This window comes from Lynx rufus, unplaced genomic scaffold, assembly GCF_022079265.1.
Source record: "Lynx rufus isolate CCGP_SWC_20201006 ecotype Redwood Valley unplaced genomic scaffold, mLynRuf1.p SCAF_18, whole genome shotgun sequence".
NCBI lineage: Eukaryota > Metazoa > Chordata > Mammalia > Carnivora > Felidae > Lynx > Lynx rufus.
The window spans coordinates 35113237-35125885 of NW_025814832.1; the positions used below are offsets into that span (position 1 = coordinate 35113237).

A 12649-nucleotide genomic window follows, 5' to 3' on the forward strand; every position below is an offset into this window, starting at 1 on the left:
AGGATAGGGCAAAAAGTAGCTATTTGATATTTCTGCCAAACTGAACTGTTCAAAATTTCTCAACCTAAGTTCCTTAAATTAATTTCTTTTTAATTTTCAGCTCTTACGTTTGGAGAATGACTTGAATTCTAATGCATTTCCTGATCCATCAGACTATTCAAATCTGATCATAGCAACAAATTTCATGTTGGCTTTTGATCTTTTCCTCTATATGGCACTGACGATTTATTTTGAGAAAATTTTGCCAAGTGAGTAGTGACACAACGAACATTGTTTCCTAAAACAAATCTCCTAACACACGTGTTATTTATATTTGAAAAACTATTTGGGGCATCAACAGGAAGGAAATAAACAAGGTCATTGCCAATGGCCCAATTAGTTATTTCTTGCTACTTGACTGGTCAGAACTACAGCTTAAATTTTGTTTATAGGATCACTGATCTTTGAACTCCACTGTGATTTAAGCTTATAGTTTGTTTCTTTTTAAAGACTTGCTTAGAAAGCTATTTCCTAAATGGGTCTGGCGTGATACTCACTTAGCTCAGCAGTTCTTAGCCCTGGCTGTATGTAAAAAGGACCTTGAGAACTTTAAAAATACCAAGCACAATTCAACTCTGAGAGAATCTGATTCAGTTCACCAGTGGTGGGACCAGGGCATCTATATTTTTAAAAATCTGCCCAGAGTGTCACAATAGGGAAGTCAGTAGGTCGTAAATTTTTATTTTTATCACCTTGCAAGTTAAAAGAATATGAGTTCATAAAAGCAATGATCTGTGTTATTCACAGAGGCAGCAAAGCACCCACCCCAGTATCTGACGCACACAAGGGACTCATAAATAGTTGGGGTCGAAATGCTAGCTCATTTTCTTCTCCCTCCTTTTATAGTCAGTCACAGGCGGGGTTTGTGTCTTGCACCTGTGCATCTGCTGTTCAAAACCGAATGCCAAGGCTTTCTTCACCCCACATAATCCAGCATTCCACTTGTGGTTACATATCCAAAGGAAAGAAAATCACTCTCTGCACTCCTGCGTACATTGCGGCCATTATTCACAGTAACCAAGATATGGGAACAACCTAAGTATCCATCAGCGGGGGAATGGATAAAGAAAATGTGAGATATAGGGAATCTTATTTAGTCTTTAGGAAAGAAGGAGATTCTGCCATTTGCAGCAACGTGGATGAACCTTATGGAGGACATTATGCTCGGTGAAAGAAAGCAGACACAGAAAGACAAACACTGCATGATCTAATTTATACGTGACATCTAAAGAAGTCAAAAGAATGGTACCAGAGAATAGAATGATGGTTACCGAGGGCTGGGGGAGTAGGAGGAATGGGAGATGATAGTCACGGGGTACAAACTCTCAGGTACAACATGACTAAGTTCTGGGCACCTAACATACAGTGTGGTGACTGTAGTTAATGATAATGTATTGTATGCTTGGAATTTGCTAAGATAATAGGTCTCAAGTATTTTCAGGACACACACACACACACACACACGCACGCAGAAAAAATGATAACCATGTGAGGTGATGATATGTTAATTAGCTTGATGGTGGTAATAACTCACAATGTATGCATATATCAAAACATCACATTGTATATGTATACAATTTTTATTTGACAATCATACTTCAATAAAGCTAAAAAATTATGAAAGTTATTAATGAAATCAACACATCGAATAGGTTTTTAAAAAGTCAAGGGGGTTGCCTGGGAGGCTCAGTAAGTGAAGCATCCAACTCTTAATTTGGGCTCAGGTCATGATCTCGTGGTTTCATGGGTTCGAGCCCCGTGTCGGGCTCTGCACTAACAGTGAGGGGCCTGCTTGGGATTCTCTCTCTCCCTCTCTCTGCCCCTCCCCCGCATGCGCTGTCTCTCTCTTTTATTTTTTTATTTATTTATTTTTTTTAACGTTTATTTATTTTTTGAGACAGAGAGAGACAGAGCATGAACGGGGGAGGGTCAGACAGAGGGAGACACAGAATCGGAAGCAGGCTCCAGGCTCTGAGCCATCAGCCCAGAGCCCAACGCGGGGCTCGAACTCACGGACCGCGAGATCGTGACCTGAGCTGAAGTCGGACACTTAACCGACTGAGCCACCCAGGTGCCCCTGTCTCTCTCTTTTAAAAAGTCCAGGATTAATCACTTGTACAAAGGGACAAAGGGGAAAGAATGAGGGCAAAGGTGCAGAGAAACATCTTGAGGCAGTGAATTGATCATGTTGTTGCTCTTAGATAATCCCTTAATAACAATAACTGTCTCTGCCCTTTAGAAGAGTCCAGAATAGTAGATGCCAGGATCTACAATTTTGGCTAAAATATTTGTTATATGGTTAGAATTATTTGCATCATCATTCATTAAGCCTGAATGTAAGCCTGAATCCAAATGGTGACTTTGTTCAAAATTCTTTTAAAGATAAAAAATATGAAGGAGAGAAAGGAAAACTAACTGGCTAAAATGATAGAATTCTGTAATGGTAAATCTGGTGGTAGAACGAACCCAATACAGCTACGTGCTTTCGTTGGTTAGATTTCCTAATCAAAGGAAAGAGATACGATTAATTATATATCAAATGGCAGGTGAATAGAGAGTGTTCGGTCAATATTGAATGAACGAATGAATGACAACACATGAAAAGTACACATAATTTGAAAGCCCATCATCATTACACTGGAGGTCCCTTGCAGAATATTAGGGAAATACAATTTTTGTATTTCATGATGTCTCCTAACACGTAGGGAAACGGAGGTGATAATTAAATGCAAATACACTGTGGATTAATTTCCAGAAAGAGGTTCGTGAATAGTAAATTTGCTTCAGAGGAAAGTTATTATCTGGGGATGAAATAGAGGATAAACCCAAGGTAGCTTTTTGAAAAATTCCACTCTGTTAAATTTCAATAAATTGTTTCGCCCCTCTTCTCGCCCTTTCTTACAGTGTGTCCCTTATTTTCGTTAATTCCTATAATCCTGTTCTGTTTTCTCTTGGAATATTTGTATCCAGTAGTGGTTTCCGAGTCTCTTCTCCCTTTGTGGGGGGCGTGGGGGGCACGATACTGGACTCCTAACATAGCATTCAGGATGCTTAGCATATCTCGCATTTGTATTCTAGTATCTGGCTTTCTGGAGATTAAGAAAAGTCCTCACATTTACTTAAATTCCTCCTGGACTTTTTCAAATCCCAGTTTCATTTTCTCTGATGGGAACAATTATCATAATAGAGACATCTTGGTGATTTTTTTCTCCTGACGAAACTACACATGTCAAGGAAAATATGTTCATTACCTGTGCTGATGACACGTTCAGGTTTATGGGCAAAGGGGTCCTATTGCTCTGCTTTATTAGGGTGACTCTTTCCCTTAAACTGATGACTGACCCAATATTTAATTGTCTCCTGGCCATGTAGATAAATATGGACATCAATATCCCCCCTTGTTTTTCCTGAAGTCTTCCTTCTGGTCACGGCAACCAAAAGCTGATTGTGTGGCCCTTGAAGATGAACTACATTCTGATCCTTCACCTAATGACTCTTTTGAGCCAGTGTCTCCAGAATTCCATGGCAAAGAAGCCATCAGGTAACAAGGATGCAAATGAACAGGGCCAAGACCGAGACACTAACAGCACCTAAAGCAAGCACAGTTCTCTTCTGTGCCCTCTAGACGGCTCCGACCTAACTTCCATGCTACCTTTGTCATTTCCCAGTTCACATTTAAAGAAAAATTCCTTTAACCCTTTTTATCTCATATCGTTGGCTTTTACATTAAATACTAACAGGGGGCACCTGGGTGGCTCAGTTGGTTAAGCGTCCGACTCTTGATTTCGGCCCAGGTCATGATCTCACGGTTCCTCAGTTCAAGCCTCGTGTTGGGCTCCATGCTGAGCGTGGAACCTGCTTGGGATTCTCTCTCTTCCTCTCTCTGCCCCCCCTACACTCATGCTAGTGTGCATGCACGCTCTCTCTCTCTCTCTCTCTCTCTCTCTCAAAAAATAAGTAAATAAACTTAAAAAATTAATAAATTCAAATTTAGATTGCACCAACAAAAATAATTCAACGAAAACCCTGCCTGTATTCTCCATCTTTTATCTGTTGTTTCTCCCCTCCATCCGTAGCCTCTCTCATTTCTTTGCCCGGTCTCATTTATTCACACTTTGCCCTACCTCATTTTTTATACTCCTTATGTTTTTCTCTGTTCTTTTTTCTTGTTTTAACTTCTTTCCTCTTCTACGTATTGCCTTTTCAAAGAGAATGAAAGAGTAGGGGAGAGGTAGGGAGAAAGGATCTGGAGATAGACCCAAGGAGAATTGAGGAAGATGTGCCTTAGAGTGTCCTGCATGCCTTCATTCCAAATGTGTGTTTTGCTTGGTGCTAGCAACTTTTCTTTCCAAATAAGAAAATAGGAAGAGAGTCCTCCAGATCCCTGACTGTTCACATCTTACTCGTCCGTCAGTGACCCCCCACCTGTCAGTCCTTTGTGAATGGTCTCAGATGACCTCAGCCTACAGAGCTTCTAGAACCTGTTCCAGTTTTTATTTCTGCCTGTTCCATTTTTATCTTCTATCCTTACGTCTGTCCTATGGTTTAAGCTGGGTTGAACTTCCAGCAGAGCGGCTGGGAGGGAGCAGAGCAATGGCTTTATTTAATCTGCTTCATTTAATCTGTTTTCTATTTGTTTAATCTTTATTCAATTTCTTTTTGTATTCTATCTCTTTAGCATCTCACCCAACTAGAAGTGCTGTGGAGTGATAGTAAATGGGGTGAAAATAGAGATGAAGAAGCTAATCAAACAATTCAGTATGAATGGAACCCGAGTCACTTGAAGAATAGTAGATGATACAATAAGAAACATAAATTTGATTTAGTTGATGGATTATATATTTACTACCCAATAGAATAAAACAGATAAAGTGCCTAGCGTTCCAGATCTGTAATAGCACCCAGAACATGCTGATTCTATTCCTTCTTATTATCATAATCAACATAATCTAACCAATATCATTTTATGCTTATTGACCGTTTACCATGAACCAAGCGCAATGCATACAAGATGAACTATGTTACTCAACCTCCACCACAACCCTAAAACACTCAAAAGTTTGAGGTTGCAAAAGCTGAAACTTACCTGGAACAAGTACGTTGACTAAGGCAACAGCTACTAAATTCTGTATAAGACTGTAAAACCCATGCCATCACTGTTACAATCTTTGCCTGTCTTCCTTCCTCCACCCTTGTGCCTCTTAACCTACTCCTGGAGACCTTGACTCAAGATAACCAAAGATACCTATAACCTGTGCCAGTATTGCATAGTGAACCTTTCAGTATCAGATGCCCATGTTACCTGTCGGTCTAGCTTCCTTGGCTTTGCAGTTTAGACATGGTCCCTGTTTTCAGTACTAATGTCGGGCCATACCCTAATCTTTGAAATCAGAAGGACTGGTAATGGGATCCAAGCATAGGTAAATGTATAAAACTGCTCAGGTGAGGCTCATGTGCAGCCGGGACTGGGAAGCAGTATTCTAGCCGATTCTCTCTCACACAAGCATGACTTTATGAGGGTGAAATCTCATACCTTCCTGTACCCTGAAGATAAGATTCATCCAGTCCCGGCAACCAAACCAAGAATGACAAGCTGAAGAAAATTGTCACACCTTGAAATATCTTTTCTTTTCTTTTTTGTTTTTCCAGAATCAGGAATGTTACCAAAGAATATAAAGGAAAGTCGGGTAAAATAGAGGCTTTGAAGGGTAAGAAAAGAAGAACGCTTCGTTATAATGTTGATACTGATTTCCTCCTTTTAATTCAATTTTGTTGGTTGTGGTGGTGGTGGTGGGCAATCACTGGTGGCATTTCAGATTTGAAATGAGTCATTTGAGGGGCGCCCGGGGTGGCTCAGTCGGTTAAGCAACTGACTTCGGCTCAGGTCACGATCTCACGGTTCATGGGTTCGAGCCCTGCGTCGGGCTCTGTGCTGACAGCTCGGAGCCTGGAGCCTGCTTCGGATTCTGTGTCTCCCTCTCTCTGCCCCTCCCTCACTCGTGCTCTGTCTCTCTCTGTCTCAAAAATAAATAAAATGTAAAAAAAAAAAAATGTAATGAGTCATTTGAGCCACACGATAAAATTTCCCTTCTAACACATTACTTTGCATAAAAGTTAGAAAACAGATTGATGATACGTTAGAATATATGTACTTGAAAGATGTATTGTGTAATACTGAGGTACTCTAAGGAAATCCTGGGTTTTTTTTCCTACAAATCCAAACGTTTCTTCTGTAATTCCAAAACTGTTGCAGGGATTATATATTCTTCTGCTGTGCAAACAAAAAAGCAATGTATCTCAAAGGAACATTAGTCACATAGTGATCGACTGAATGATTAATCTGTTGTTTAGTCCATAAATATTCACATCCACCTACTTTATGCCAGGCCATGTCAATAAACCTAGGAGTATGAGACATGTTTCCTGCTGTGAAACCAAGTAATTTCAAAATTTCGGAACAGGGTAGACCTATAAACTTCCAAATGTGTGTTTTATTATTTTTATTTTGAATGTGACAACCCAGAGCATTCCTATTTAGAAAACATGGCCATTCAAGGAAATAAAAAGGCAATCCATTAGTTCCATAATATAGTTTTGTTTGTAATTTTATCTTCCTTCCTGTCGCCCTACTTTTTTCCCTTCCTTCCTTTCTCCCATTCTTTTTTCCTTTCTTTTTTCTATCTAGGTCTGGTATTAGACATATATGAAGGCCAGATCACTGCAATACTTGGTCACAGTGGAGCCGGGAAATCAACACTGTTAAACATTCTTAGTGGGCTCTCAGTTCCCACCAAAGGTAAGAGGTTTTTCCCAAAGTCAGGTCGACATATATATACAGATATCAGCTCTTACTGTAAAGTCCTTCTGATTGTTAATCACAAACACAAATAACTGTGGACAAATGGAAGTTAGTTCATAGTGTTAGTCTACAGAGGTATGCAATACTGGATTGATACATATATGAAATTTGAGTCTTTCGTGAGAATCAGTTTCTTGATCATAAGTTACCCTTTCGCATTCGAACTTGTACCTGTTAGCTTTTGCTGCATAACAAGCAGCCTCAAAATGAATGGCTTAACATAAAGATGTTTTATCATTTCTCACGATTCGGTGGGTTGACTGGCTCGTGTTTCCGCCTGGACTGAGTTGTTGCTGGATGTTTTGGCATAGCCTCACTCACGTATGTGGGGCTTCAGTTAAGAATGCTGCTCTTCTCTGTTTACACGGACTTTCATCTTCCAGGAGTCTGGTCAGGATTCTTCAGCCGGGGGTCCATGAGCCCAGAAGCCAAGAGAGGGCAAATACATCCCAGGGTGGAGGCAAATTCACAGCCTCTGCCTGAATCACATTTCCTAAGATCATTTATTATATCGCCAAGCCTAAATGTGAAGGGTGAAAAAATAGATAACATCTTGATGGTAAAGCTGCAGATGGGACTTTCTGTTTTCTTCCAGTATACCACACGACCAAAACAGAAGTTCATAATGCCTACGTTATATAAACCTTGGAGAGAAAATCGTGTATCTAAAATGTAATTGATAAATATATAGTGATTTTTCATCTAGATAGATCTTTCTTTTCTTAACTTTTTGTTTCATTTCCAGTTAGTTCACATACAGTGTAAAGTGAGTTTCAGGTATACAATATAGTGATTCGACACTTCATGCAACACCCAGTACTCCTTACGACAGCTGCACCCCTGAATCCCCATCACCTGTTTCACCCATCCCCCCCACCCACCTCCCCTCTGATAACCATCAGTTTGTTCTCTATAAGTAAGAGTCTGTCTAGAAAGATCTCAATTCAAGCATTCCTCTGATATTAACTCTTAGCCTTTATTGTAGGTTCAGTCACCATTTATAATAATAAACTTTCAGAAATGGCTGACCTCGATAATATCAGCAAGCTCACTGGGATTTGTCCGCAATCCAACGTGCACTTTGATTTCCTCACCGTGAAAGAAAATCTCAGGCTGTTTGCTAAAATAAAAGGAATTCGGCCACATGAACTGGACAAAGAGGTACAGAAACATGTCAGAATTAATGTATGGGTCAAAAAGAGATTGTGAACTCTGTTTGTACTGAGTTCTTTATGCTTTCATTAAATTATATTGGTGCAAATCACGTATAAGTGTTCGACGAAATCGAACTTAGATAACAGCTAACATTTATGTGTAACTTACAGCGTGCCAAGCAGTATCCTTAACTTCAAAGAGAATAATTGGCCGATTCCTCACAACCACTCTAAGAAATAAGTACTGTTACCATCCCCATTTTACACACGTGGAAACTGAGGTTCAGGATCAAGATTATGCAGCTAGTTAAAGTGGAGTGGTATTCTAATCCAGGCAGCCGCCTCAGGTTCCATGCTTTGAGCCATTACACCTTACAGCCTTGCGTTTTCAAATTTAACAAGAAAAGAAACAAAATCTTGATTTGTGACATAAAGCTTCTTATTCGGTTAGATACAAAGAGTTTTGCTGGAGTTGGAGATGAAAAACATCCAGAACGTCCTTGCTCAAAACTTAAGTGGCGGACAGAAAAGAAAACTCAGCTTTGCGATTGCCATTTTAGGAGATCCTCAGGTAAGTAAGTCAGACTAAATTTGGAGATGAATTCAAAATTTCAAAAATGAAACTTTGGTAGTGGTTCAAACCTTTTATTTGCAAAGGACATCTATGCCAAGGGATTGATGATAGAACGTGAAATATGAGAACAAAATCTTAACTACCGTATCCTTTTAAATTTATGTAAGTAATGTGGTTTCTGCGTGTTTTCTGGAAGAACCGTGCTTTACTGGAAACACACTTTATATACATCCCTCCTCGGTAGGTTTTCCTATTGGACGAACCAACTGCGGGACTGGATCCCTTTTCAAGGCACCTTGTGTGGAACCTCCTGAAGGAGTGGAAAGCAGACCGTGTGGTCCTCTTTAGTACCCAGTTCATGGATGAGGCTGACATCCTGGCTGGTAACTGCCGATTTCCTTTAAGTGTCATCATGAGGTCTTTATGAGACTTGGGAAATATGGATTTGTATCCTGAGCAGCTGTATTTTATAATCTGGTCATCTAGTTGTACCTGGCAATCCGAACAGCTGGTAATGATATGAACGGGGCCCGACGAGTCTCACTCCCAACCTTTTCCGTGTGTCTCCTAGAATTTTCTATCATTTGATGTTACAAGGGCATAATCTGCCAGGAAACTCAATTATTGTGAAGTGAGAGTCTGTATTCTAATACATTAATCCTTTTACTCAAAGTTAAGGTACACTGACTTGACATATTCGAATAATGGTTTGGTCCATGAAAATAGTGCAACAACAGTCTATATTAAAAGACGTATTCACATAACCTCCCGGAGTGGTTAGATGGCAAAACAATAGGCTAAAGTCTACAAGTAAGATTAAAGTGTGCCTGTTTCAATGAGTTTTTATGAAGCACTGTATTTGAAAATGCAGGGGTGCCTGGGTGGCTCAGTCCGTTAAGCGTCCAACTCTTGATTTCAGCGCAGGTCATGATCTCACGGTTCATGAGGTCAAACCCTGCTTCAGGCTCTGCTCTAACAGCGTGGAACCTGCTTGGGATTCTCTCCCTTTCTCCCAGTCGCTCCCATGCCCTCTAAACCAACAAACCAACAGACAAATAAACAAATAAATAAACTTCAAACACACACAATAAAGAAAATGTGGAAGCTCCTCAATTAGAGTAGAATCATGGTTACCTCTTGGGAAAGAGTGGACGACTTCTTACGAAACTTTCTTCTTTGCTTCTTCCTTTTCAGATCGGAAAGTGTTTCTCTCCAGCGGGAAGCTGAAGTGTGCAGGCTCTTCTCTGTTCCTCAAGAAGAAATGGGGCATTGGATATCACTTAAGGTAGAGCCACATGAGGAGGCTGGGAAACTGAGAAAGGCACATGATGTAAGCACGATGTTTGATGGAATGAATACATTACAGCACAGGTGAAACTCTTTCTTTGTCCCACACCGATATTTGCATGTGCCTATGTGGAGATATTTACACACATATATGGAATTGGTCTGTATATAGGAGAGAGGTTGAGGGGTAGATTTTAGAGACTGAAAATACAAGATAACAAAAAAGCCGAGATAAATGTGAGAGAAAATCCATCCACAGCACGCTGTTAAGGAAGGTTTGGATTGAAGGAACTTTCACGGCTGACACGTGGTATTATCCACCCTTCTCCCCGCTCACCCACGTGTTAACATCGTTTCCTGAGTAGGCTCCTTGCTTCTACTTGATCTCTCAGTGGGGCTGTTCATGTGCTTGCTCTTCTCTCCGTCCTCTTCATTTTATTTTTATCATTATTTTCAATCAACTGGGGTTGATGGAGTCATTCAGAGAGAAGATGCGTACCATCGTTGTATTTAAATCTTGAGTCTTTTGAGATAGAAACTATTGCTATTTTTATTCTACAGATAAACGTAGAGTGCCCCTAGGTTCGTAAGTGAGAGAGCCAGGAATTGAATCTGGATATTTTTAACTTTGAAGGCTAATATCCAGATCTGTATTTTAAATTAATGTTTATTTATGAATTAATGAATAACATGAATTAATGTTTATTCATGAATTGGCCAGTTTGTCAAAAGTATAGCTCTAACTTACGGCATCTGTAACTTAAATATATATATATATATGTGTGTGTGTGTGAATATATATATATATATATATGACACAAGAAACAAAAAAACATTAATGGCTCCATTTTATCTGTCATAATCCAAATTTTGTTGTCATATGAAACTGGTGTGGCCCACCCTATTGTGACTTCCATATTACTCGCCTTTAGTTAAAAATTAAATATGCAGGGCGCCTGGGTGGCTCAGTTGGTTGAGTGTCTGACTCTTTATTTTGGCTCAGACTGATCTCACGGTCGTGGGATCGAGCCCCATGTCCGGCACGGCACTGAGGTTGGATGGAGCCTGCTTAAGATTTTCTCTCTGCCTCCCTCTGCCCCTCCCCCGCTCCTGTTCTCTCCCTGTCTCTCAAGAAAAAAAGAAAGAAATACACATTGTTCATTGCACACGCCTGTCGTGACCTACATTTCCCCTTGTCCGAGGTTATTTCCAGAGGCTGGCAGTTTTCTTGGGTCGATTCCCGCCTGTTTTCGTCCTATGCAGTTATTTGAATGCTGTCTCGTGTAGCTTTTGCTAATCTTCCAGCTCCGTGTATCGTCCCGGTGTTTCATTTCCCCAGGCACGTTGTTTGAGTTGCTTCTTGGAAATGAATTAAGCTCTCTGCAACTCGGTTTCCTCGCTTACCAAGTGGGCATAACAATTCCCAGTTGCAAGTAAAGGTCAGAGAAGAGCAAATGACGTCGCGCCTCATACAGAGCATCGAAACAGAACGTGTTCTCTAAGCAAAAAAACGCTGGTCAGGATCCCTGCATACCCGGGTGTTTAGGTATCGCCCGTGGCCTGTTTCCACGTTGCAGCAGCAATGTCGAAGATTTGCAGGAGAGACCGACTGGCCGCAAAGCCTAAAACATTTACCACGTATTCCGTTTTCAGAAACGAGCCTACTGCCCTCCATTTCTGAGCTATAGGCTCCCCGAGGAGGGTAGTACATTTTCTGCTCCCTCAGTCCTCTCTGGTGCCCAGCACAAGTTGTTGTAAGTAACCAAGACGTATCTATTAAATTGTTTTTATTTCAGGGGGCAGCAGCACCATGGAGAACAGTTACGATTTGCGGGGTGTTATTTAGTTGTTTTTTTTTCTGCTTCATTCTCTCAGTGAGTTTCACTGCCTCTAAAAATGGAAGGGATTCTCATTTGTTCTTAATACGCACCAGTAGGCGTAGTTTCGATGTAAGCGTTTGATCAAATAAAATAGCCATTTTTTTAAAAAGAAAGTTTATTTGTGTATGTTGAGATAGAGAGAATACAGGCAGGTGAGGGGCAGAGAGGAGAAACAGAAGCCCAAGCAGGCTCCGTGCCGTCAGCGCAGAACTTGGTCGGGGCTCAAACCCACAAACCGTGAGACCGTGACCTGAACTGTGAGACCGTGACCTGAGCCGAAATCAAGAGTTGGATGCTCAACCGACTGAGCCACCAAGGTGCCCCTAAAAAAGCCTTGTTTAAAGGACTTACTAAGTACAGACATCACTATTACCCAGTTCTTCGGACAGCCTTAAACGTCAGGAATCGTTATTCCATTTTGCTAATGAGCAGACTGTCCAGATAGGGCAAGCAGCACACTTCAAACGGCAAAACCGAGTTTAGAAGGCAAGTCACTACTGGTATTTGTCTATTGTATACTTTAAAACCTGGACTCATACGTTTTTGTTTGTTTTTCTACATTACGGAAATACCCATGGTATTTTTTAATGGGTAGACTGTTCTTCTCTATGATTCTGTGTTCTTGGTCAAAGTTCTGGGGTTAGCACCGCAAAGAGAGCAAAAATCAGTGATCTCAACGACTCACACCCACATTCATCCACAATTCATTTCTGTCTGTACCCCATTTCTTTCAGAGCATTTACTACTATTGCATTTACTACTAATCATTTATTTTTCTGTTTGTTTACTTGTTTTCTCCCTGTCTCCCCACCAGACAGTAAACTCCCTAAGAATAGGGCAGCGCTTTTATTCACCG

At 40.6% G+C, this 12649-nt stretch overlaps 1 protein-coding gene across 1 annotated transcript in view; it reads left to right on the forward strand.

Moving 5' to 3' along the window:
* LOC124512895 (ABC-type organic anion transporter ABCA8-like) overlaps positions 1-12649 on the forward strand; it is a 64053-nt gene that overhangs the window by 12773 nt on the left and 38631 nt on the right. The window contains exons 7-14 of the mRNA XM_047080533.1: positions 101-248; positions 3412-3580; positions 5689-5747; positions 6725-6835; positions 7884-8059; positions 8504-8623; positions 8871-9009; positions 9821-9911. Coding sequence (XP_046936489.1) covers positions 101-248; positions 3412-3580; positions 5689-5747; positions 6725-6835; positions 7884-8059; positions 8504-8623; positions 8871-9009; positions 9821-9911 — 1013 coding nt within the window. The remainder of the gene's footprint in view (positions 1-100; positions 249-3411; positions 3581-5688; positions 5748-6724; positions 6836-7883; positions 8060-8503; positions 8624-8870; positions 9010-9820; positions 9912-12649) is intronic.